Source organism: Sinohyriopsis cumingii, chromosome 12 (genome assembly GCF_028554795.1).
Source record: "Sinohyriopsis cumingii isolate HCF-2022 chromosome 12, ASM2855479v2, whole genome shotgun sequence".
Taxonomy (NCBI): domain Eukaryota; kingdom Metazoa; phylum Mollusca; class Bivalvia; order Unionida; family Unionidae; genus Sinohyriopsis; species Sinohyriopsis cumingii.
This window is the reverse complement of record NC_142972.1, coordinates 5263958-5291265: the sequence shown is the minus strand read 5'-3', so window position 1 is coordinate 5291265 and position 27308 is coordinate 5263958. Positions and strand designations below refer to the sequence as shown.

Below are 27308 nucleotides of genomic sequence, written 5' to 3'. Positions count from 1 at the left end.
GCGGATGTAAAATTAATTCACGCATTAAATGCTATTCCTGATAAATCCGTCAAAGAAAAATTGGCCTCATGGTTGGTAAAATCGGCTATGAAAGGTAAATTAATGATTGGAAGCGGAGCTTCTGGTGCTGGTAATTGAAAACGATAGCGTTTATAATAACAACATGGAATCCATCTATTATTCTCCGAGAGGATACTGGAAGGGGAAGGCCGCAATTGGTAAGCTTGCAAGCGCTGCAAAGGTAACAAAGACCACTGCGGCTAATTGGTTATCCAAACAGGCTATATGGCAAATCTATCTACCACCGCCTAAACAAATCAACTTCTCGCGCTTTGATGTCAGCGTACCTAATGAAGTTCATCAGGCTGATATACTATTTCTGCCGCATGACAACGGTTACAAATACGCGCTAACCGTAGTTGATGTTGCGAGTCGATACAAACAAGCGGAGCCGTTAAAAACAAAGTCGGCAACTGAAGTAGCCGCTGCGTTTGAAAGAATTTATCGAAGAGGTCCTCTGCGCTGGCCAAATCTATTACAAGTTGATCCTGGTAGTGAATTTCGCGGCGCTGTTTTATCAACGCTGAAACATCATAGCGTCGCGATACGACGAGGTCATACTGCGCTACATCGTGATCAGGCAATTGTTGAACGATTCAATCGGACTGTCGCTGAACGGTTATTTGGATATCAATACGCGAAGGAATTCATCCAAGAAAAACGATCTCGTGAATGGGTTAAAAGGTTGCCATGCGTAATTGCAGCGTTAAATAACGAGATTACCCGAGCAATCAACATGAAGCCCAGCGACGCGATTAAATACGAGTATATACCCGGAAAATCAAAAATAAATAGCGTTTCCAAGCCGATTCTCGGCGATGTCACTGTTAGATATCTATATGAACCAGGAGAGCTTGAAGGCGGTAAAAAAAGAGCTACTGATCCTATTTGGAGTGTTACCACACATAACATATCAACGATAACACGATCAACTGGTAGACCACCGATCTATAGACTGGATTCAACTGCTCCTCAGCGCGGATTTACACGCGAGCAACTACAAGTGATACCTAACGATACTCAATTGCCCCCACGTGGTCTTAACTAGCGCCGTTGCATCTATTGCACTCAAGACAGGTCAACCTCACATTGTTTTTGACATGACCGAGACTGTTATCGATCCTATCCACGGTAAATTGGCGAGTGTCTTTATCCGAATAACGCCAACTCATTATACAATTGCAACTCGCGCAGTGATTATTCTGTTGTTGTCGTAGCGAGATTATTAATTCGGCATCAATATCAAAACGCCGCTGTTTTTTTTTATCCTGTTGGCGGTAACCCGAGAGTTTTCTATCAATGACGCTTGCATCGATGGTGACTTTGTCGCCGGCTTCGTCGGTGGCTTCGTCAATAACAATTCTTCGAAGCTGATTTATCCTTCGTACTCTGGATACTGCAAGATAGACTAGATTCGACCATTCGATGCGATTATCAACTATCCAAACAATTGTGTCCGTGATGGTTAGTCCCTGCGAGGAATGTATTGTTGTTGCGTATCCTAGCGTCCACGGGGATTTATCAGCACGTAGCGCGTCCTCGACGACACCGATATCAACGAGCACGATATCATTCAGCACGAGAATTTGTTTTTTTGTCCCCGACGCTGTCGGGGCTGGAATTTCAACTTCAATGTTCTGCCGCCGTGTGTCCGCGGGTCTATAACATAACGGCACTGGACGCGTTGGAAACTTTTCCTTATGCAACGTAAACAACTTCCGCTGAAGTGTGTCTCTGACTATCTTTCTACTCGCTACAATCAAATCGTTTGGTCTCCATGTTTCCCAGAATTCATTCAACGGCGTTTCCGGAATCACCTCGCGAATTATTTCACATTGAATTTTATCCGGCTGTAATCTGATTAGTTTTTTAACCCCGCGCAGTTGTTCATCAAGTGCTCGGTAATCAGTATCGGTTTCTTCATAATAGTCCACAAAACCCCTTAACCAATCATGTGGACCCTCGCCGACAAATGGTGGTGGTTGGCCATGGTCCCCACACATGATTACCGCTGTATTCGCGCGCAGCAACCACTCAAGAAACATTTGTAAAGTATCTAACGAAACAGTACATATCTCATCCCAGATGATAATGTCGGGAATAAATTTTTCACCCATTCGATCAGGAGTCCACTCACCGCCGCTGTATCGAAAAAAGCTGTGATAAGTAACGGCGTCAACATTTCGTTGTTTTATTTCTCGCGCTAGTCTGTGGGTCGGTGTAAGCACGATTATACTTGCCCGCGTTCGAAATAATTCAATTGCCCGAGTCGTCTTTCCTGACCCGCCACAGCCGCTTAAATAAACCGTCTTGTGTCTACAAATTGGATCAGAACACGATGGTGCATTAAACCATTCTGACAATTTATCACCGCGTAAGTAGTCGTTCTCAACGGTGACATCTGCTGACGGGGAATAATCGCGTCGTATTTCATTTTTAATTCTCCATGTACCCCAACTCTCGTCCGGACTAGTAAACTCGGCTACGTTTTTCTTTGTACTTTACGTCAATATAAAATGAATCAACGGCTACTCTAACCGCGGTGTCGGGAAATCTATTTATCATCGAGAATAAATTGATAGCGGCGTAACCCAGCATAGACGCCCTCAAATGTGGATACGCCGGGCTGTCTCCATCGCTGTAGGTAACAACTGTACCCAACCTCGTTCCATTGGACAAGAAAGCTGTTTTGCAGTTCACGTATCTATTTTTCGCCACTGCGTCCTTGATTACGAAATCATATTCTGCGTCATCTATAATCAGCCGTGAGCAATATCGTTTGTAATCGCAGTTTTTTCCACCTTGTGTGAACTTACCAATTATTCTTCTACCGAGATCTTTTGCCTCTCTGTTTCGTTGGTTGAATATCCTCCTGGACCATTCGATGATATATTCCTCGTCGGCATCAATGCGCTTTCTGGACTCGTCAATTATGCTATCTAGACGCTCCGGTTCTGGTAACCAGACTTCAGTCTGTGCCCGGTATGATATAATCGCGTCACTGACAATCAACGAAACTAGCATGCTACAATCAATCATATACCGTAGCAGCGCTATTGGCAGCCACTTCTTTTCAGACATGTGTCTACCGATCCAAATATAGCAACAGCGATGGAGTCCTGCCGCGAATTCAAATGATACTATGCGAGCGAATCCGGTTAAATCAAAATCGGGCAGTGGTCCATTAATAGCAACACGAGTCATTTCATGTCTGGGGTGTCCAAATCGTTTGAAATACTCAGCGGCGGATCCATACCCGAGAAAACTCGCTGGATAACAGGCAACCATATCAACCGAGATCATAGCGTCGCGGTTGTATTCAGTGTTCCATAGTCCACCGTGATAGTATTCCAAACAACTGGATTGTACATCCGGCAGAAATTCCTTGCGCGTTGGTCTCCACGCATTTTTCCTTGCTGCAACATGAGCTACAACCGATGGAATCGTAAAACAATTTGTTAACAGTTGTTCATCATGCTCCTCAAATTCTATAGCGGTTTTTTTCATCCTGTTGTGAAATGCTTCAGTGCGATATAATTCGCCGTTTGGTCTTACAAACTGATCAAAGGTATCCGCATCGTTTTCAGCGCTGCGAAGTAACCACACTGATACAGGGTCGTTTTTACACAAGTAGGCAATAGCATCAAATAGTTTCCTCTCCGCGAGAAAACCATCCCTGGAGAATTCTTCTCCTAAAAATTCTTCGGGTATATACTTTACTGTTCTATCCCGTGGAAATATTGTGATCACGGGCGTCCATGCGTGTTCGTTATGATCGATAATTTTGATTGGGGTTCCCTTCGATTTATACTTCGATTCGTATAATACTTCACCGGTTATCGTTGTAACGGTTATTGGAAATCTCAACGACGTTTCTAATCTCGCTATGTCGCTGATGGTCGCTCCACGCTCTTTTACGGTTAGTTCCCACTGGTTAATTTTGCTACGTCGTAAATCAGTCAATTTGTTTCCTCGACATGCATTTGTAAAATGCTCTATTATTCGTTCTGCTACACAATTTATCCCCGTTGACTGTTTCATCGGTTTCAGTTTTCCGATATCAGGTTTCTTATTTAACGGGTATATTCCATAAACAACTGCTGTTTCAGGATACGCTCGTTCATAGTATGGTCTGTCAATTCCGGTTAACAACCCCGGCTTGGAGTCGCGGCTGACAGTGACTGTTTTCTTGTCGCTGAAAACTGGTTCAAATTTATCACGTATGATCCAATCGCCTGATTCCACCCGGACAATGAATTTTACTCTGAAGAAATACCTTTTACCGTCAAGTTGTGATATTATCATTGCTGCGCGGTTGTCGTTCATGGTAGCATCAACAACACCATCAATTCGAAATGTTGACCAACTATGAGATGCACCATCACGTTTGAATTCATTGATACAATCGCGTATTTTATTCAACAGGGTTTTATCGTTTATTAACGCTTTTGGTGTGTCCTTGAGGACTCTATCGAGATTGAACTTAATATTTTTCCAGGGTTTAATTACTGCTAATCTCTCAAACTCATCCATATAATTAAAACAAGTATTTAAATGAAAGAATATAGTATAATGAATCACTGCAAATGGTTGATGATTGGGTCGACAACCCCGTGCAATAAATCATGTAGAGGTGAATTCTGCGGGTATCATTTACAAAGCGTTCGTAATGGTTCTCTTGGCCCCCTCCCGTGCTTGGTTTGTCACGTCGGTGTAAGAGGAAAATCGCAGTTGTGTATTAATTGTGGCGGAAAGCGATACAGGGAACTAAAACGCTATTATGACAAGCGAATTAAAAACGCCGTCATTGACCCCACCGCCGATTTCGTCATTAAAACCCCCCAAGACTACGTTGAAAGATTCATAATTAAACCAAATAATAAATTAGACAAGTAGTATTATTATACAAATGGACCAAGAATTTCAGCCGCATCCCCTGGTCGTCAATTACGAGGCATCTCGCGACGGCATTGTTAGAAATCGTAGACTGAAGAAGCCGGTTGGTACCGTAAGTAATCAGGGGTATTTGATGTTTGGTGCCGGAAAAAAGAAGTATTATGTTCACAGGATTGTATTTGAAGCATTCAACGGATTAATCGAAAATGGGCTTGTGATTGATCATATTAATAATAATAAGACTGATAATTCTCTTACAAACTTGCAAGCTATCTCGCAAAGTCAGAATACCAAAAAAGGCCAAACCGGTAAATACCCAAAGAAAGCAAAACCCGTAAAGTCATTTGATACAACAACTCACGAGGAAAAAATATTTCAGTCGATGAATGAGGCAGGAAAATATTTTGACATTTATATCGCCTCAATACGATTTGTTGCAGAAGGAATACAGAATTCAGCGATCTCAAAAAAGACCGGACATAGAATTCGATTTTCATATATAACAGAAATCAGCGAGTGATGAAGTCACCGGCGCCTATGGCGCTGACGAGGTCACGTCTAACGAATTATTAAACACCTTCGGAATTGATACACGGGGTTTCATTTTTCTTTTTATTTAAAAACAAGATGTTTTATAAGAATAATGAATATCGAAGACATCAATAATATATTAGCCGAGATTTCAAAATTAAAAAATCAAGGAATTGAATTATCTGATGGTCTCGACAGTGAAAAAATATTATCCGATTATGAGATTATTAACGAACAGTCGAAACGGGGGCGTTTTACCCTGGCCCGCGAGTATTTTTTCATAAAACGATTACAACATACGATCAATGAAAACTTGTACCACAATGACGCAAATGCATTCATTGGACTATTCACTGCCGTTGAAATAATACAAAAAAAACTCGGACGTGTTTATGAACGACGCCGGGAGATTTCTAGTAAGATCAAAAACATTAGAAGGATTATAGACGAAAACTCCGGCGAGAAATTAGAAATTGCTTCGCAATTGCAATAATGGTAGGTGAATCACTCACTACTCGGCTAGCCAGAGAGCGGCTAGCGGCGCTTAAAAAGTTCATACCGTTACGGGACAGGGTCCGAGAACAACTTCAAACGCGGCAGCAACTACAAACCGATTTTACTGTTGGAAGCGAACAACTCTTTGCCCCGGTAACTAAAGCGACCAAAGATGTTACGGCGGCAACTGTACCCGTCCTCGATGCGCTTGAAAAGATAGCGGCAGAGACAAAACAAACAAAAAGGTCTTTAGAAACACTCCCTGCGAAAATAGCGGCTGCTACAACACGGAGGCCACCACCACTCGCTATAACCGAACCACAAGAACCTTATGTTACAATGGCCGACGAGGAAGAACTAGGTGCTACTGCGAAAGAACCAGAAGAAGAAATACCGGAAGAAGAAATACCGGAAGAAGAAATACCGGAAGAAAAAGAGGGGAATATACCCCGTATTGTACTCAAGAAGAGCACAATAGATCAAATTAGAGGCTTCAGCAACAGGGAAGAATTAATTAATTTTGCTGCCAACAATTTTGCTAAGAGCATACGAGATAAGAAGCATATCAATAGCGGTTACGAGAAAAATATAAAGTCGTTAAAAGACTGGGCAAGAATAGTGTATTTAGCGAGTAAACATAAAGATGCATTACCACATCGTGGTGATCCCGATTACGATGAATTCCACAAGGAAGTTAAGAGTATAACACCAAAAAAAGGAAAAGGATACTCTGTTGGTAAAGAATCCTACGGCGTTACCTGCCCTGGTAGTGTTCTCAGTGATATATCACGGCTAGAGGTACTAATTGGAGGAAAACGAGCCGGAAATAACTCTCCGGAAATAATCAATGAGGCCGCTGATATTTGCAAGCGTTTATTTGCAGGCGGTATCATGGACATTAATGCATATCGAACGCTCATAGACGAACTCGTGGATGATTAATTGGAAAACCGGTGTTTTTATAATAAAGATGATCATACACTACAACCACAATAAACCAGTACTCGTCTACGTGGTAAACTCGCGATTGCCTGTTTACCGCGCGTACTATGGAGATGGTCTCGGTAGCACCATTGCGGGGTTATTTACAAGAATGGCTCCAAAAGTAGCGCCGTTAGCCAAACAATTAGGAATGAAGGCTATTGATGTTATTCGTGATAAGGGAATCAGCGCTATTGGAGACGTTGCCGGAAAGGCGCTTTCAGCCGCGCGGGACAAACTAATGTCGTTGGTGAGGAGAAAAAAGCAAAAACCACCGGTGATGCCATCAACGACAGTGATGCCTGCGAATGTCAGTAAAGTGATAAATAACGCCGTGGAAGAAAAACTAGCGTCGTTGGTAAACAATAATCAAGATGACATCGCAAACATAATAGCGGGAAGTGGTTTAAAACCACGACGATGATTTAGATGCATCAGCTATTATTAAATAAAATGTTTAAACGAACAGCTGACCCGGCGTTTGATATGGACGCACCAGTGCACAAGGATGATTCTGTCCGTAATTATCAATTTTATTCCTATCATGCAGTACAACCCGACATACGATCGCGAATTGAACTTCAAGTCCATGATACCAGTAAATATTTTTTACCGTGTGAAGCGTTTATTGAAATCGAAGGAGAACTTGTAACAGAGGCCGATACTCCTGCTGTACCAGCACCGTATCCAGATGGTACCAAAGTTGGCTTAGTCAATAACGGCGTAATGGCGCTGTTTGAGAGCGCAAAATATCTCATTGACGGGCGAGAGATCGAGTCTATAGAACGCGATGTTGATGTTGCTACAACAATAATCGGGCTAGCAAGATATTCAGACGATTATACAAGATCAGCGGGTCCATCTATGATGTTTGCAAAGGATACTAGAAACACTGCTGGAAACTCGCAATTTGTGGTAAGACGACCAAGAAATAATGCTAATAACAATGATGCTGATGTTGAGAATATGATTATAAACAGCGATCCTAATTTTAACATCGGAGCTGCAACACGCATATCAATGTTAACAGGGGCGCGTAGATCTTTCTCATGCGCGATTCCACTGCATCATATATTTGGATTTTGTAGGAACGTGCGAAAAGTTATCTACGGAGCAAAGCATACCGTGGTGCTTGTGCGAAAAGGTGATGATAGAAATGCAATTTGGAGAATTCCAGCGGATCCTGCAAATCCAAATAATGACCCTGGTAAAGTCGTTTTAACTAAAATATTATTGTGGATGCCAGTAATGACTCCATCCATTACCACAGAGGCACGATTGCTATCCTTCATGGAGCAGGGAGGAAAATCATTACTAAGTTGGCTAACAACAACAACAGATACTAAGCAATCAAATATCAATGGTATATTCACATGGAACCTGGCATCACAACAAGGCATTTCGGCTCCGCGTCATATATTTGTTGCGTTGCAGGATATGACGAGAGTTGATAATCAATTATTCAGCCATATGATATTTGATCGATTAGGCGTTACTGACGTCTCGCTGAGAATAAACGGCCAGCAGGAACCATCCGAGGATATACAACTTAATTACGGTCAAAACCATGTCGCACGTGTGTACCATCGGTTGCTGTCATATATGAGTCGTGATCAAAACGTCGACACTGGTTTGCAAATATCACAATATGATTTCAAAGAACTATATCCGATCTATTACTTTTCGCTGGAACATCTTGATTTAACAAGACAGTCCGTCGTTGATATACACTTCCGAGCTAATGTAACTCGCGGCGTTATTGCTAATTATAGAGCTATTGCTGTCATCCTCAGCGATAAATCAATGCTGCTAGAAGGTGCTGGCGGACGAATGAGAATCGTTGATGCGCCAGTGGAAAACATGTAATTGAAAGCACAAAACGCGTTTACAATAAAATGTCGTATAGTGTCGTCAGTGTAGAGTTGACTGATGGTCAAGTCAAGAAATTACGATCAAAGTCGGCTAAACAATGCGGAACCACAATAACGCTGAAGCCGTCACAGATGGCAGGTGGTAATCATAAGATATCGTTGACGGCGCGTCAAATAAAACATTTCAATAATGCGATGAAGAACAGAAAGGGTGTTCAGGTAGATTTCTCGGCCGCAGCGATCAAAGACATGGAAAAGACAGGTGGGATATTTCCGCTGTTAGCCGCGATTCCAGCGTTGATTGCCGCGGCCGCACCAGCAGTGGCTAAGGCGGCGGCGTTAGGAGCCGTTGGTACCGCGGCGGGAATGGCATTAAAGAAGGCAACCGGGAAAGGCTACAAAAAAAAACGACCCGTGGCCGGAAAGGGTCTAAGACTACCGGGAACCCCGTATTCATGGTACTCGGGAAAGGGTCTAAGACTACCGGGAACCGTTTATTAACTCGGGAGTCAATGACTCCTGAGTCTATGACTCCAATGTCTAATTTTGATTTAATAGACGCCGCAAACGCGCTAGCGATAAAAAACTTCAGAGGTGTTTTTATGAGGGATCAATTACCGGCGGCACCAAGGAATATTGAAACCGGCATAATTAACCTCGATGGGTCCTCCGGAGCGGGAACTCATTGGGTTGCATACGCGATTGATCCGCGTGCGATCGTCTATTTTGATTCATACGGGTTAGCCCCGCCGAAAGAGTTCATGCGGTATATCCGGGCGTGTTCAGCCCGGGCGTGTTCGGCCCGGGTTTTTTATTCCACGCTGCCAACACAGCGATTAAGCGACCCACCGATATGTGGCCGTGAGGTATTGAACGTACTTGCGGCGATTTCATCATCGCGAAAACCACCTCATATGGTTGTAAACGAATACACTAGTGGGGTCGTAGAAGCTCAACGGATTTTAGAGAATAACATTTACAATAATAATGATTGATATCTGGGGGCGACCGGTTTCGGCGCTGAAAGAATCCACGGAAACGGCCGCCGCCGACATAAAAAAACTAATTGAGGATGAAATCGCTGATATGTTGAATCTAACAAGTGTTGACCCGGGCGAAATAGTTGTATTTCAAGACCGCCAGGGTAAATTGAAATCCGGTAATGTGTCACTGAATGACGTTTTAATACGACAGCGTGATGCCGCCGAGAACACTATCGCGCTGTATACCAGCGACGGACGACTCAAACCGGGTGAATCCATCTTGACGATAAATGGAAAAATAAGTACACTTGGCGACAATTATATAACCATGTCAAATTCGTTAAAAGGTTTACGTAGTGAATTTAACTTGCATGAAAAACAGTTCATGTCGACGCTAACGCATTTCGACGATGTGCGACACATTGTCGATAGTTTTTTTCGGGGGCCCCCGACGGCAACCGAACCGAATTTTATAATAATAACAAATGCTATTTCGGATCTTATGGAGATGTCGGCCAATTTACCACCGTTGCGAAAAAATGTTAACAGGATCGATGACAACTTTGATAAATTCTTTGGTAAAAAAAATACCAAGCCGGATGAGATTACAATAACTATAAATGATATCACTGCGTATGGACAGAGAATAGAAACAATCAAAACTGATGTTGCAACGAACAAAAGGAGTGTAGACGTGCATGAACGGGAAATAGGAATAATCGGCGCTAATGTTGCAACGATCATAAATAATGTAGACTCGCATGGACGGAAAATAGAAACAATCAAAACTGATGTTACAACGATCATAAATAATATGAGCGCACATACACAGGAAATAGGAACAATCAAAACTGATATTGAAGCGAACAAAAAGGGTGTGGACGCGCATACACAGGAAATAGGAACAATCAAAACTGATGTTGAAGCGAACAAAAAAAATGTAGACGCGTATTGGCGGGGAATAGGATTAATTAAAACTGATGTTGCAGCGAATAAAAAAGGTATGGACGTGCATACATATGAAATAGAAACAATCAAACTTGATGTTGCAGCGAACAAAAAAAGTATGACCGAGAATACACGGGAAATAGAAATAATCAAAACTAATGTTGCAGCGAACAAGAATAATATAGACGCGAGTTGGCGGGGAGTTGGAATAGTTATAACTGATGTTGAAGCGATTAAAGACAGACTACCGAGAATGGCAGAGCAACTCGAAAAAATAAAAACCCCTCATGAGAACATCATCAACACAGTATACACAATTCGGCATGGATCATTCGATTGGACTCTTACACAGAATACAGTAAATATCACCGCAACTGTTAAGGGCATTTATCGACTGACACTGGTTTCAATGATGCAGTTTAATATATTATCGTCGAGTTCATCCGGGTTTAACAATACAATATCAACAATTATAGACAAGGACGCAACTGAACCGTTTACAATTTATGCCGTTGATGGAAATTTAACCAGGGCAAACATTACATGGTATGTGGAATTTGTAGCGAATCTAAGTAATTAAAAACACTAGCTCTTTTAAAATAAAAATGACCACCAAGGAAATTGAATCAGAGGTATCACCGACGTCACATCAATATCGATTCGATACCGCAAAAGAATTTTCCGCGAACTTGAAAACGCTTTCCGAACAATACCGTGCAAAAATAAAAAAATACCGCAGAAAAATAACCGCCATCGACGCGGTCGTGTACTCGGTGTCGGGTATAGTAGCTGGCGCCGGTGTTATTTTATCCACGGTGACCACGATAACCCCGATCGCTGTTCCAATCGCTGTCTCCGCAATGACAACAGTTGCTGGAATTGCCAACGCAATCACTAGGAAGATATCATCGTGTTTTCAGAAAAAACTCAACGAGTATACAGTAAAACATCAAATAGTATCCGACGCATACTCGAAATTATCCGGGTTGATCTCGTTATCGATTGATAATTTGTTCGTATCCGATGTTGAATTCTCCACGATGGTCCAGTTGTATAGCTCCGCGATGTCAAAAATCGAGGATTTTCAACTGGAAGCCGGAACCACCTGGTTGTTGAAATTAGACACTAAAGACAACGAATAATAATAATGTCGCTGAACCCCGAAGGGTTTCAATTACTTCAGCGGATCGTGGAGAACACCACTCCGGTACAAACAAATATGATATCGATAACATCAACGAAACCCGAATTCAGTGTAAACTTTCCATCACCGGTTCCAGTAAAGGAAATAGCACTGGCAAAATTGCGAGTATATCACAGTTGGCCTAATATCCGAGCGGACGCATTTAACGGACAACAACCTAATAACTCGCTGGTTTTTGCACGGACAAATAAACCCGATGGGACCCCAGACTGGGAGGAGGTTACAATACCAACTGGGTCATACCAAATAGAGCAAATCAATAAAGAATTTCAACGCAGGATAAAATCGATCACAGGAAAGGAATCAAAAATCGCTATTACGGTTCATGAACCGACGTTATCGTCGACGATTGAAATAAGCACACCGGGGTATATGGTTGATATTTATAACAGTTCAATAAGAACCATACTAGGATGGCCTGAGAATCCACCCGCGGACACCCCCCCATCAACTATCCTCAGACACGATAACGGAGATGGTGGTAGGCATATTGCTCCATACAACGTAAATATTGCATCGGTGATAGCGATTAATCTAGTGTGTGATGCTATCGAAGGAAGTTACCAGGTGGATACCAAGCAATCAAATCAGGCTCAACAGGGATATATCCTTTATTCATTTTCACCAACAGCCCCTCCGGGATTTTTAATCGTTGAGAGTCCGATTAATCCGGTCTATATGCGATGCCATGATCGGTTTTTAACGAGAATTAATTTTAGAATTACCGATCAGTCAAATAACCTAATTGATCTGCAAGAGGAGGAGTTAGTGATCACTCTGTTTGTAAGATCATTGTAAATAACCACTTAGCAGCAGAGGGGGCGATGACATCGACGCGGTCGTCGATGTGCTTACCGGACGCTGACGACGCTGGGGATCGGCGCGCAGAAGGTGTTAATTAAACCAAATGACGACGCGACGATCCCCCAACGACGTCGTCGTTTTTTTTTTACCAGGCGCTGACGACACTAGATCGTTGAGTGCAGAAAGTAATAATTAAGCCAAATAACGATTGGACAAAATGTCCGATTCGCCCCCTCTGCTGCTCACAGTGGTTCTTCTTCTTTGTACCTACATTCATGATATACATAATCTTTTAGGTTCCCTCTGGCGAAGGTCCTTTTGTAATTAGGTCGTGTTTAGAAATTGTTCGTTTTCTTTTAGATAATCTGTATGTTAATTACACTTCTTCCAGGTGCAGCTATGGTGGCTTGACTACTGTTGATCGTGTTCATTATGCCGAAATGGACCGCTGTCGTATATACCCATGTATTAGTTATTCTATATATGTAAAGAAATTGATAATCGTGGTACGTCCCTAATTTCTTATAATTTTTCTTGATGTTGTTTCTATGTAGCTGTTAAGCCGTACATTGAGCATCATATGCATTTTTGTAAATATGCATTTTTTTTAATAAATAAAGGGCAGTTTGGTATGACCCTTATGACGTGAATGTAACTTCATCCGTTATCCATACACCATGACAATACTTTAACATTAAACTTTGTTGCTTTGTAAATCTCTTTTGCGCACACATTTTCCATACAAGCTTACGGTTAACTTGTATCTTTCTAAATTGCACTTTGAATACTGATTTCTGTGTGATATCAGTTTTATAATAATATATGTTCGCTATCATCTTCTTCCCCTTCCCACCCTATATAGTTCTTTGATCCATATATTTAAAAATAATATCCCTTATATATTTATGCGTTCTTGCTGATTCTAATAATTTTGATAAGTTATTGTTCTGTATATCCCTACTCTAAATTTCATAGTAAAACCAAAATAACACGTACATAAAGCCTCGTTTGGGTTTGTCTTTCGTATTTATAATTTTGTTTATTATAGTTGATATTTTGAGTAGTATTAAATTCGATATATTAAGCTCACCCTCTTCCGAATTCCCATAAAGATATTCCTTACAAAGATAATGTAGTTCCCATGCCATATGAAATCGATAACAATCCTTTCTATATTATTTGAGCACCACACTGTTTAGTTTTATTTACTTAATATAATTGACGTTCTTAATATATATATATATATATATATATATATATATATATATATATATATATATATATATATATATATATATATATATATATATAGAGAGAGAGAGAGAGAGAGAGAGAGAGATCAACATGTACTTTTTAAATTGTGTTTACAGGCTTCAATGCACAAGTATCTTTGTTTCAAATTTTCTCAATATATTTCTTTAGTTCTCTCCTTTAGCATTTTGTCTAGAGATAAAACTTTATGCATTTATGTGGTAGGAGTCCAGGGCGATTAGGTGCCAGTTTACTATCAATAATATCTCTGTGTTATCGTCGATAATTTGTGATCCAGATGTCTTCCTGGAGTCAAGAAATCTCTGTTCTGCGTGCATAAAAGACTTCTGTTAGGTTATAAAGTTTGAGCAGTCATCCTGGCGTTGAAGAGTTTTAAGATTATGTTGTGTTCTTGTCCCTTTTTTATTTTCATTGTTTCTAATCGTGGAGCATGGAACTTCAATTGTTATTACTTATAATAACATTGACGGGGGCGGGGTCATCCCTCTTCATTTGGCCTTTCTAGTTTGAATTCGTTAGTTTCTGCAGCATTTATACGCACTTCAGGGCGTCCGCCTCGGATGCGGAAGGTCGTGGGTTTGATCCCCGGCCGAGTCATACCAAAGACTTACAAAAATGGTACTAACAGCTGCCTCGCTTGGCGTTCAGCATTAAGAGGTTAGTGTTAGGACTGGTCGGCCTGGTGTCAGGATAATGTGACTAGGTGGGACATCATGCTACATGTATGCGGCATGATGCCCTAGTGCTAGACATCACTATAAACTGCCACATTGCTGAGATCGTAGCGATATGACCGAAAAATTGTTAAAGCTACGTTAAAAATCAAAAACACAAATCACATGTACTTCAGGAAAAATATTTGTCTATAGAATGTTGGTCAATCTTAAGAATATTTCTCCGAAAACCTATTTTTCGAGGATTGCGTCCACGTAGTTGTCTAATCTAATCTAATCTGTCAAAAGCTTTCTCTTGATCAATTAATATTGCTAATATTTCTCCCCATGCATTCAAATAGGTTGTCGAACTTTGTAATGTCAATATGTATGTGTGTGTGTGTGTATGTATGTATGTTCTCTCGCTCTCTCTTTCTCTTAAACCTACAATAATACGTTTTTTTATGTGAAATGCTAAAACTGGTTTGACATACATTTATATATCTATAATCATGTCATCGGTGTAATTGCAAATTGCTTGATAAAACAAATCTTTGCTGGTTTCCAATTTTGTATTTTTATCCAGGAATTTATTAATCGTTCACGTGACTTGAATATCGCTAGCATTCTCTGTGGTTAGTTCAACCTTTGTAATTTTCTGAACGACATTTCATGGACGTTTGAGGTATTTCACTGAATCTTAAAGGATGCATTGATTTTTTTAAAATGTCGTTTCAAATGGAGTGTAGAGACGGCTGCTATCGCTAGAAGTAAATCGTCAATGAAGTTTGAAACTCCAGTCCCCCTTAATGGTTTGAGTAATTTTTGCATCATACGCGTGAAGACATTCGGTGCATTCTGGACCCCGAATGGCATCACTACCCACTGGTAGGTCCCATCTGGAATTGCGAAGGCATGTTTTGCTCTGTCTTCATTTCGGATTGGAACTTGCAGTATCCCTTTGACAGATCTATTTTCGAATAAATACTTCGAGTTGGTCAGCCCGGCTAATATGGACTCTGGACCAGGTAACAGTTCTGCCTGGAATTCTGTGATCATGTTCAACTTCCTGTAATCGACGCAACACATGTGGGTACCATCTTCTTCTGTACCACAACAACAAGAGAGCTATAAGCCGACTCAATTAGATTTATAACTCCCAAGTCTATCGTAGCTTGAATTTCATTTCGGACAGTTTATAATTTCGCATAGGGTAGCGGATATGGTTTTAACTTCATTGGCTTCACATCTAGTAACTTCAGGGTGAACTCCTCCAACTCCGTCTTCCCAGGTCTTTCTGTCAAGACGCTTGAATAGTCTTTGAGTACCGACTCCACTTCCTTATGTTGCTCTGACGTTAACGTCTCGTCAAGGACAATGTCGACGTAGGTTTCTTTCCTTGTCAAAGAACAACTAGGGAGTACTTCCGCCTCTCCTCCGTTGTCGTTGGGATCTTCAGTCACAACTGTAGCAAGCACGAACTTTGTGGGTGTCTCTCTTTCACGGTAATGTTTCGAGAGATTTACGTATTACAGCTTCTCTTTGTTTCCTACCCGGCTGCGGTAGTTCTGCCCCCCATTTGTCTCCCTTACAACAAACAAATGATCCCTCCATGAGACTTAATTTTTTTTTTTTTCTTCTAATTTTTTGAAATTCCATGCATAGCTAGGTTTTACAAACTAGTACAATACCAATGTTTAGGCATATGTTATCGGAACATCATACACGCTTATACAAACGCTTATTTCGTTTGTAATAACTAAATCTAGAAATATTTTAATGTTACGAATGTGGATTTTCCAGACGATGTTAATAAAAGTTTCTAGTTGCGGAGATTTTCCAGTGTCCCTAAATATACAGTAGTATCAGGTTATTTAGTATCAATTATGCCCTCTCAAAGTCAATGTCAAAAGTCAAAATGCTTATTTTGAGTTGTCGTGAGAGATACAACAATCAAAATTTACTAGCTCAGAGAGAGTTTTGACCAACTATTGCATTACTCTGATTAACACGAGCAGATTATCAGTTGTTTTTGGTAGTAAATTATATTTCAGCGAAATTTGCCAAGTTCACATTGACTTCACAAAATTGTATTAATGTCTTAACATTGAAAATGCTTTTGTAAAAGTGAATTTTATCTGTTTCTGTATTTCCTAAATTTTCATATCCCAAATTTCTTAGCCATATGTGATAATAGGTACCACGATTTTGTTACAAAGATAAAACGCTTTGTACAACCACCATTAAAAAATTTATGAAGTTATGTCGTTATACGTCCGCACCCTACAACAATTAAAAGAGCTGGGATAGCACATAGCAAGGGATTCGGCTACGATCGAGAGAGTGTCTGTATAATACTGTAGTTTTTTATTTATAGAATTGGTTCGGGTGTAATATACTATAAAGTGTTGACGATAGTTACAGCTTATCACTGTGCCTGTCCATTACCTGAGAAGAGGGTGTCTTTGACGATAATCATTGAAAATGTTGAACAATTTAATATTTAATGCAATGTTAATAGTTTGTCTCATTACGTGGAATCTTCACGGCTGTAAAGGTACCTCTCTCTGTCTCTCGTGTTCTATTTGACAAAATGCAAAATATTTGCAAATCAATCTTGCATGTTCACATAAAGTACACTGTCAGAGATAGAATTGTAATAGTTTTCAGGTACAACAATTTCCGACACAGTATGTACATGTTCGATATCGGAATACATAGTAAAACAATAATGTCTGTTGTTTGCTTTGTTTTCTAAGTATTAAATATCTTCTATTTGTTATCATTTAGATTAAAAATGTTGGTTTTATACTTAATTATTTCAAGCCTTCATCATGGTGCTTTCACACCACACATATGTGATGAAAATCCAGAATGAAATGCAGAAGTGTGTTGTTTTGAATGAAGAAAATAAATGATTTTTTTTATTGGAATATTCCCCTCACCCTCCTGGTAGAAATGAAGTTCGATGTATGTAACCGCTGATAATTCGTGTGCAACTGCAAGCAGTGAAGACGATGACCTGCTATCACATAATGCTCCGGTATAATGGGATCTATGTTCCTTGTTGAAGTGATTACCCCTAAGAAGCTGAATAGACCCAGTCCTACCGGTGCATTATGTCTCATTGCAGACATTGGACTAGACTTACAATCGAGTACACTCAACAATTTATTTTCCGACACTGTACATAATACGAGAAAAAAGGGCAACCAACATAAACCAACAGCAGGGTGGGAGTAGAGAGAAAGGAGCAGCATGGCCCTAAAAATAGTAAACACCAAACTTGTACGGAATACAAATTCATTCTTCTCCCCCACTCGATAATGAGGTCAGACCTAAGGAGGAAATGTCATTAATTTCAATTGTTTGTTTTTTCTCCAGGTTTACGGTGGTGTGGGGATTCGGCATCTTTGGAAACATACGGTCTGGATAAGATATGTTGCAAGAAAGAAATATTTTCAGTTCTTGATGAGCACAAAAGACAACGTGGCTGCTGTTGTAAGTTGCAACTGCAAGTATATAAGTATATTGTCCCCATAACTGCGAACATCATATGACAAAGTCTTGATTTCATAGCATTTTCAAGATGGAGTCAATGGGTTTACAAAAACTTTTTAAGACCACTTAATATCTGCTACTGAAGAAAGTGATAACTATAAATGTCAACTTCAGCTACCTAACACTTACAAAAGTGTTTACCAATTTTGAAAGCAAATCAATGTGACTTTCTAACGATTCAGTTTGAAGTAAAAATCTAAATCTTGGGAAGTCTTCTCGTCCCGAGATTTGATCTGTCACTAAACAAATGCATCGACAGATAGAGGTTTATACTTTGTCCTTGCAATCATAAAAATTGAATAACATTGATCAAATTGGCGGATGATAAATCTAGGTTTACGCAGATCGGTACTGAACGCGTTCTAAAGACAAACGAATATGAAATTGTACAGGCACGTAAAGATCCAACTGAAATTCCATAATATTCATTCCAAGAAAGTACGTGCATACGAAAACGTTTTTCTTTTGGGGACGTCAGACCAGCAGTTGGATATATGGTGGCAGTTAAATGTAAAGTTCGAAGAAAAAGTAAAGCTCAAGAATTGCACAAAAACTTTGATAAGTTTAGCCCTTACCAATAAATGTCAACAAGAATCACAAGAAGATAAAATACAAATCGTACAGATGTTACAATTCTGTAAAATGCATAAAAAGTTGATGAGAAAGGTAAAACATATAAATTCCTTAAAAGATATGGTAAAAATTTGTTATATAAACTGTTGTTGTTCTTGTTGTTGCTGTAGTAGGGTTTAACGCCATTTTTTAGCACACGATAGGCTATACATGGCGGCCAATATTAATGGTGGAGGAAGAACCCGGGAAAACCCCGGAAAGAACCACCAACCCACAAGAAGCTACTGGCAAGCTTTCTCACATACCCACATTGACCGAATCCGAGACACGAACTCACAAAGACAGAGGTGAGATGGTAGTGATCCGTAACGGTGAGCTCTTTAGATCACTCAGCCACTCGGGGCCCCTTATATTAACTGCATTCCCTCAACAATTATATGAAATTTCTATGGTACCACATCATCATACAGTTTCTTCAAGATTGCACATTATTATTATTATTATTTCCCTTTCCAACCCTATATAATAAATAAAAACAGTGTGTTAAAAAAAACATGCCTTTATCAAGGTCGAAGCGTATTAGATATTTCATGATACAACCAAAACAAAGTTCAGATACAAAAAGGTAGTTTTGACTTTTTAAAAAAATCAAAGATATTATGTAATGTTACATTTGTAAATCTTTTTAATGTGTTAATTAATGAATTAGGCAAATTTACAACTGGTTTAAACAATTATCGATGTCTCATCCTTGATTTTAAGTACCTTTACATATCTCAAAATGTTTCTTATCTTCTTACATACATACATACATACATACATACATGCATGCATGCATGCATGGACGCATGCATGCATGGATGCATGCATTCATACATACATACATACATACATACATACATACATATGATCCAGTACATAAAACGGTTTCTTTGAAATGAGGCAAGGATTATTATGCATTGGGGACTTCCTTTAGTTAATTTTCTACTCCGTATGCATTTTCTGCCGAAGTTTGCACAATTATTGTCAAATACAATTTCTTCAATTAAATTGGTTAATTAGTTGTATACCTTGCATGGTCAACTAAATGATGCCTTAAGTGAAACGGAAACCGTGCACCAGTCAGTATTTTTCAGCCATGAAGATCCAGAATATAAATGCAATTCTCTCCGTCTACTAGAGAGCCTTTCAGAATGATTTTAAAATTGAAGGAGTAGAGTTTTCGTCTCTGCACTCGAGCTTAACCGTTGAATCGCATCCCGTTGAGAAGGACAGCGAGTTAGCATCGGATCTATTAGTTGGGTGAGGAACATGTATGTCAACTAGCTATTGCATAACAAACAGTCATATAGACCTCTGACCAACAGGATCATCAAAGCTGGGTGTAACGTGGTATTGACGTTCATATATTGATTAACACTTGGTCTGAATTTGTCCAGCCGAGTGTGGAATCTAGACAGATATGATCATACATGTACAGTTTAAAGTCTTTGAAACTCGGTAGTTTCCATGAAGTTTCACAGCTTTCTTGAATGTATTTTGTCAGTCAGATACGATTTCAATTAGTGGGTGGAGCATTATCCGCATGTCAGTTAATTGGTGCAGAATTTTCCTCAAATGCAATGCATCAATTAGTGGGCGGAACATATACCTATATAAATGAAAAGCCGGGCCGTGTGATACCCCCAGATTGTGCATGTTTAGGTGGGTATCGACTGTTGCTCAAGTCCTCCTACGTTTTTGTTATTGTAAGACAAAACTTTGGAATATAAACATATAAAGTATTGATGGCTGTGTCGCCTGGAGTGTTTGTGTGTGTGTGTGTGTCTCTGTGTGTGTGTGTGTGGGGGGGGGGGGTGAGTGGGAAGTGAGGCATATGTGCAGATTGTTTAAGAATGTTTGATTGACCTATGGGGTGTGTTGGGCCTAGATGGGTAGTCAGTAGTGTTGTCTTGAATAACAAAGTTAAACGTGGGAACATGCAATATTCATTAACATGTCCTGATAAGATTGGGATGATAAATTTATTAACACCCCTCTTTATATTTTAGCAAATATCTTGTATTACATCGACGACTATGCCTGCGTGGATGGGAAACTTCATAGCGTTAATCCTCCTGATTCGTTACCTCCCGATCCAACCCGAACAAGGACAATGGAGCCAAACGTTAGACTAAGTGAGATGCAACTTTGTATGTATTTTATGTATTTGAAGTAATGTGAACTCTTATACAGAGATATTGTTTGTCAAGATGGATTAGATTTACTTGACCATATGAGTATTTCCAATGCTTTGGAAAAAAAACAATGACACAGTGGTTCTTCTTCTTTGTACCTACATTCATGATATACATAATCTTTTAGGTTCCCTCTGGCGAAGGTCCTTTTGTAATTAGGTCGTGTTTAGAAATTGTTCGTTTTCTTTTAGATAATCTGTATGTTAATTACACTTCTTCCAGGTGCAGCTATGGTGGCTTGACTACTGTTGATCGTGTTCATTATGCCGAAATGGACCGCTATCGTATATACCCATGTATTAGTTATTCTATATATGTAAAGAAATTGATAATCGTAGTACGTCCCTAATTTCTTATAATTTTTCTTGATGTTGTTTCTATGTAGCTGTTAAGCCGTACATTGAGCATCATATGCATTTTTGTAAATATGCATTTTTTTTAATAAATAAAGGGCAGTTTGGTATGACCCTTATGACGTGAATGTAACTTCATCCGTTATCCATACACCATGACAATACTTTAACATTAAACTTTGTTGCTTTGTAAATCTCTTTTGCGCACACATTTTCCATACAAGCTTACGGTTAACTTGTATCTTCCTAAATTGCACTTTGAATACTGATTTCTGTGTGATATCAGTTTTATAATAATATATGTTCGCTATCATCTTCTTCCCCTCCCCACCCTATATAGTTCTTTGATCCATATATTTAAAAATAATATCCCTTATATATTTATGCGTTCTTGCTGATTCTAATAATTTTGATAAGTTATTGTTCTGTATATCCCTACTCTAAATTTCATAGTAAAACCAAAATAACACGTACATAAAGCCTCGTTTGGGTTTGTCTTTCGTATTTATAATTTTGTTTATTATAGTTGATATTTTGAGTAGTATTAAATTCGATATATTAAGCTCACCCTCTTCCGAATTCCCATAAAGATATTCCTTACAAAGATAATGTAGTTCCCATGCCATATGAAATCGATAACATTCCTTTCTATATTATTTGAGCACCACACTGTTTAGTTTTATTTACTTAATATAATTGACGTTCTTATATATATATATATATATATATATATATATATATATATATATATAGAGAGAGAGAGAGAGAGAGAGAGAGAGAGAGAGATCGATCAACATGTACTTTTTAAATTGTGTTTACAGGCTTCAATGCACAAGTATCTTTGTTTCAAATTTTCTCAATATATTTCTTTAGTTCTCTCCTTTAGCATTTTGTCTAGAGATAAAACTTTATGCATTTATGTGGTAGGAGTCCAGGGCGATTAGGTGCCAGTTTACTATCAATAATATCTCTGTGTTATCGTCGATAATTTGTGATCCAGATGTCTTCCTGGAGTCAAGAAATCTCTGTTCTGCGTGCATAAAAGACTTCTGTTAGGTTATAAAGTTTGAGCAGTCATCCTGGCGTTGAAGAGTTTTAAGATTAGGTTGTGTTCTTGTCCCTTTTTTATTTTCATTGTTTCTAATTGTGGAGCATGGAACTTCAATTGTTATTACTTATAATAACATTGACGGGGGCGGGGTCATCCCTCTTCATTTGGCCTTTCTAGTTTGAATTCGTTAGTTTCTGCAGCATTTATACGCACTTCAGGGCGTCCGCCTCGGATGCGGGAGGTCGTGGGTTCGATCCCCGGCCGAGTCATACCAAAGACTTAAAAAAATGGTACTAACAGCTGCCTCGCTTGGCGTTCAGCATTAAGAGGTTAGTGTTAGGACTGGTCGGCCTGGTGTCAGGATAATGTGACTAGGTGGGACATCATGCTACATGTATGCGGCATGATGCCCTAGTGCTAGACATCACTATAAACTGCCACATTGCTGAGATCGTAGCGATATGACCGAAAAATTGTTAAAGCTACGTTAAAAATCAAAAACACAAATCACATGTACTTCAGGAAAAATATTTGTCTAAAGAATGTTGGTCAATCTTAAGAATATTTCTCCGAAAACCTATTTTTCGAGGATTGCGTCCACGTAGTTGTCTAATCTAATCTAATCTGTCAAAAGCTTTCTCTTGATCAATTAATATTGCTAATATTTCTCCCCATGCATTCAAATAGGTTGTCGAACTTTGTAATGTCAATATGTATGTGTGTGTGTGTGTGTGTGTGTGTGTGTATGTATGTATGTATGTTCTCTCGCTCTCTCTTTCTCTTAAACCTACAATAATACGTTTTTTTATGTGAAATGCTAAAACTGGTTTGACATACATTTATATATCTATAATCATGTCATCGGTGTAATTGCAAATTGCTTGATAAAACAAATCTTTGCTGGTTTCCAATTTTGTATTTTTATCCAGGAATTTATTAATCGTTCACGTGACTTGAATATCGCTAGCATTCTCTGTGGTTAGTTCAACCTTTGTAATTTTCTGAACGACATTTCATGGACGTTTGAGGTATTTCACTGAATCTTAAAGGATGCATTGATTTTTTTAAAATGTCGTTTCAAATGGAGTGTAGAGACGGCTGCTATCGCTAGAAGTAAATCGTCAATGAAGTTTGAAACTCCAGTCCCCCTTAATGGTTTGAGTAATTTTTGCATCATACGCGTGAAGACATTCGGTGCATTCTGGACCCCGAATGGCATCACTACCCACTGGTAGGTCCCATCTGGAATTGCGAAGGCATGTTTTGCTCTGTCTTCATTTCGGATTGGAACTTGCAGTATCCCTTTGACAGATCTATTTTCGAATAAATACTTCGAGTTGGTCAGCCCGGCTAATATGGACTCTGGACCAGGTAACAGTTCTGCCTGGAATTCTGTGATCATGTTCAACTTCCTGTAATCGACGCAACACAAGTGGGTACCATCTTCTTCTGTACCACAACAACAAGAGAGCTATAAGCCGACTCAATTAGATTTATAACTCCCAAGTCTATCGTAGCTTGAATTTCATTTCGGACAGTTTATAATTTCGCATAGGGTAGCGGATATGGTTTAAACTTCATTGGCTTCACATCTAGTAACTTCAGGGTGAACTCCTCCAACTCCGTCTTCCCAGGTCTTTCTGTCAAGACGCTTGAATAGTCTTTGAGTAACGACTCCACTTCCTTATGTTGCTCTGACGTTAACGTCTCGTCAAGGACAATGTCGACGTAGGTTTCTTTCCTTGTCAAAGAACAACTAGGGAGTACTTCCGCCTCTCCTCCGTTGTCGTTGGGATCTTCAGTCACAACTGTAGCAAGCACGAACTTTGTGGGTGTCTCTCTTTCACGGTAATGTTTCGAGAGATTTGCGTATTACAGCTTCTCTTTGTTTCCTACCCGGCTGCGGTAGTTCTGCCCCCCATTTGTCTCCCTTACAACAAACAAATGATCCCTCCATGAGACTTCTTTTTTTTTTTTCTTTAATTCTTTGAAATTCCATGCATAGCTAGGTTTTACAAACGAGTACAATACCAATGTTCAGGCATATGTTATCGGAACATCATACACGCTTATACAAACGCTTATTTCGTTTGTCATAACTAAATCTAGAAATATTTTAATGTTACGAATGTGGATTTTCCAGACGATGTTAATAAAAGTTTCTAGTTGCGGAGATTTTCCAGTGTCCCTAAATATACAGTAGTATCAGGTTATTTAGTATCAATTATGCCCTCTCAAAGTCAATGTCAAAAGTCAAAATGCTTATTTTGAGTTGTCGTGAGAGATACAACAATCAAAATTTACTAGCTCAGAGAGAGTTTTGACCAACTATTGCATTACTCTGATTAACACGAGCAGATTATCAGTTGTTTTTGGTAGTAAATTATATTTCAGTGAAATTTGCCAAGTTCACATTGACTTCACAAAATTGTATTAATGTCTTAACATTGAAAATGCTTTTGTAAAAGTGAATTTTATCTGTTTCTGTATTTCCTAAATTTTCATATCCCAAATTTCTTAGCCATATGTGATAATAGGTACCACGATTTTGTTACAAAGATAAAACGCTTTGTACAACCACCATTAAAAAATTTATGAAGTTATGTCGTTATACGTCCGCACCCTACAACAATTAAAAGAGCTGGGATACCACATAGCAAGGGATTCGGCTACGATCGAGAGAGTGTCTGTATAATACTGTAGTTTTTTATTTATAGAATTGGTTCGGGTGTAATATACTATAAAGTGTTGACGATAGTTACAGCTTATCACGGTGCCTGTTCATTACCTGAGAAGAGGGTGTCTTTGACGATAATCATTGAAAATGTTGAACAATTTAATATTTAATGCAATGTTAATAGTTTGTCTCATTACGTGGAATCTTCACGGCTGTAAAGGTACCTCTCTCTGTCTCTCGTGTTCTATTTGACAAAATGCAAAATATTTGCAAATCAATCTTGCATGTTCACATAAAGTACACTGTCAGAGATAGAATTGTAATAGTTTTCAGGTACAACAATTTCCGACACAGTATGTACATGTTCGATATCGGAATACATAGTAAAACAATAATGTCTGTTGTTTGCTTTGTTTTCTAAGTATTAAATATCTTCTATTTGTTATCATTTAGATTAAAAATGTTGGTTTTATACTTAATTATTTCAAGCCTTCATCATGCTTTCACACCACACATATGTGATGAAAATCCAGAATGAAATGCAGAAGTGTGTAGTTTTGGATGAAGAAAATAAATGATTTTTATTTAATTGGAATATTCCCCCCACCCTCCAGGTTGAAATGAAGTTCGATGTATGTAACCGCTGATAATTCGTGTGCAACTGCAAGCAGTGAAGACGATGACCTGCTATCACATAATGCTCCGGTATAATGGGATCTATGTTCCTTGTTGAAGTGATTACCCCTAAGAAGCTGAATAGACCCAGTCCTACCGGTGCATTATGTCTCATTGCAGACATTGGACTAGACTTACAATCGAGTACACTCAACAATTTATTTTCCGACACTGTACATAATACGAGAAAAAAGGCCAACCAACATAAACCAAGAGCAGGGTGGGGGAGTAGACAGAAAGGAGCAGCATGGCCCTAAAAATAGTAAACACCAAACTTGTACGGAATACAAATTAATTCTTCTCCCCCACTCGATAATGAGGTCAGACCTAAGGAGGAAATGTCATTAATTTCAATTGTTTGTTTTTTCTTCAGGTTTACGGTGGTGTGGGGATTCGGCATCTTTGGAAACATACGGTCTGGATAAGATATGCTGCAAGAAAGAATTATTTTCAGTTGTGGATGAGCACAAAAAACGACGTGGCTGCTGTTGTAAGTTGCAACTGCAAGTATATAAGTATATTGTCCCCATAACTGCGAACATCATATGACAAAGTCTTGATTTCATAGCATTTTCAAGATGGAGTCAGTGGGTTTACAAAATGTTTTTAAGACCACTTAATATCTGCTACTGAAGAAAGTGATAACTATAAATGTCAACTTCAGCTACCTAACACTTACAAAAGTGTTTACCAATTTTGAAAGCAAATCAATGTGACTTTCTAACGATTCAGTTTGAAGTAAAAATCTAAATCTTGGGAAGTCTTCTCGTCCCGAGATTTGATCTGTCACTAAATAATGCATCGACAGATAGAGGTTTATACTTTGTCCTTACAATCATAAAAATTGAATAACATTGATCAAACTGGCGGATGATAAATCTAGGTTTACGCAGATCGGTACTGAACGCATTCTAAAGACAAACGAATATGAAATTGTACAGGCACGTAAAGATCCAACTGAAATTCCATAATATTCATTCCAAGAAAGTACGTGTATACGAAAACGTTTTTCTTTTGGGGACGTCAGACCAGCAGTGGATATATGGCGGCAGTTAAATGTAAAGTTCGAAGAAAAAGTAAAGCTCAAGAATTGCACAAAAACTTTGATAAGTTTAGCCCTCTCAAATAAATGTCAAAACGAATCACAAGAAGATAAAATACAAATCGTACAGATGTTTCAATTCTGTAAAATGCATAAAAAGTTGATGAGAAAGGTAAAACATATAAATTCCTTAAAAGATATGGTAAAATTTGTTATATAAACTGTTGTTGTTCTTGTTGTTGCTGTAGTAGGGTTTAACGCCATTTTTTAGCACACGATTGGCTATGCATGGCGGCCACTATTAATGGTGGAGGAAGAACCCGGGAAAACCCCGAAAAGAACCACCGACCCACGAGAAGCTACTGGCAAACTTTCTCACATACCCAAATTGACCGAATCCGAGACTCGAACTCACACAGACAGGGGTGAGATGGTAGTGAT

The 27308-nt window shown here is 39.1% G+C and overlaps 2 protein-coding genes across 3 annotated transcripts in view; one reads left to right on the top strand and one right to left on the bottom strand.

The window, feature by feature from the left end:
• The window catches only part of LOC149785935 (uncharacterized), a 117123-nt gene that overhangs the window by 50126 nt on the left and 39689 nt on the right, over positions 1–27308 (bottom strand). The window lies entirely within an intron of this gene.
• The window catches only part of LOC149785937 (uncharacterized), a 39074-nt gene that overhangs the window by 7634 nt on the left and 4132 nt on the right, over positions 1–27308 (top strand). Inside the window, exons 4-6 of the mRNA XM_089978067.1 lie at positions 18083–18199; positions 20884–21009; positions 26199–26315. Of these exons, the coding sequence (XP_089834193.1) occupies positions 18083–18199; positions 20884–21009; positions 26199–26315 (360 nt within the window). The remainder of the gene's footprint in view (positions 1–18082; positions 18200–20883; positions 21010–26198; positions 26316–27308) is intronic.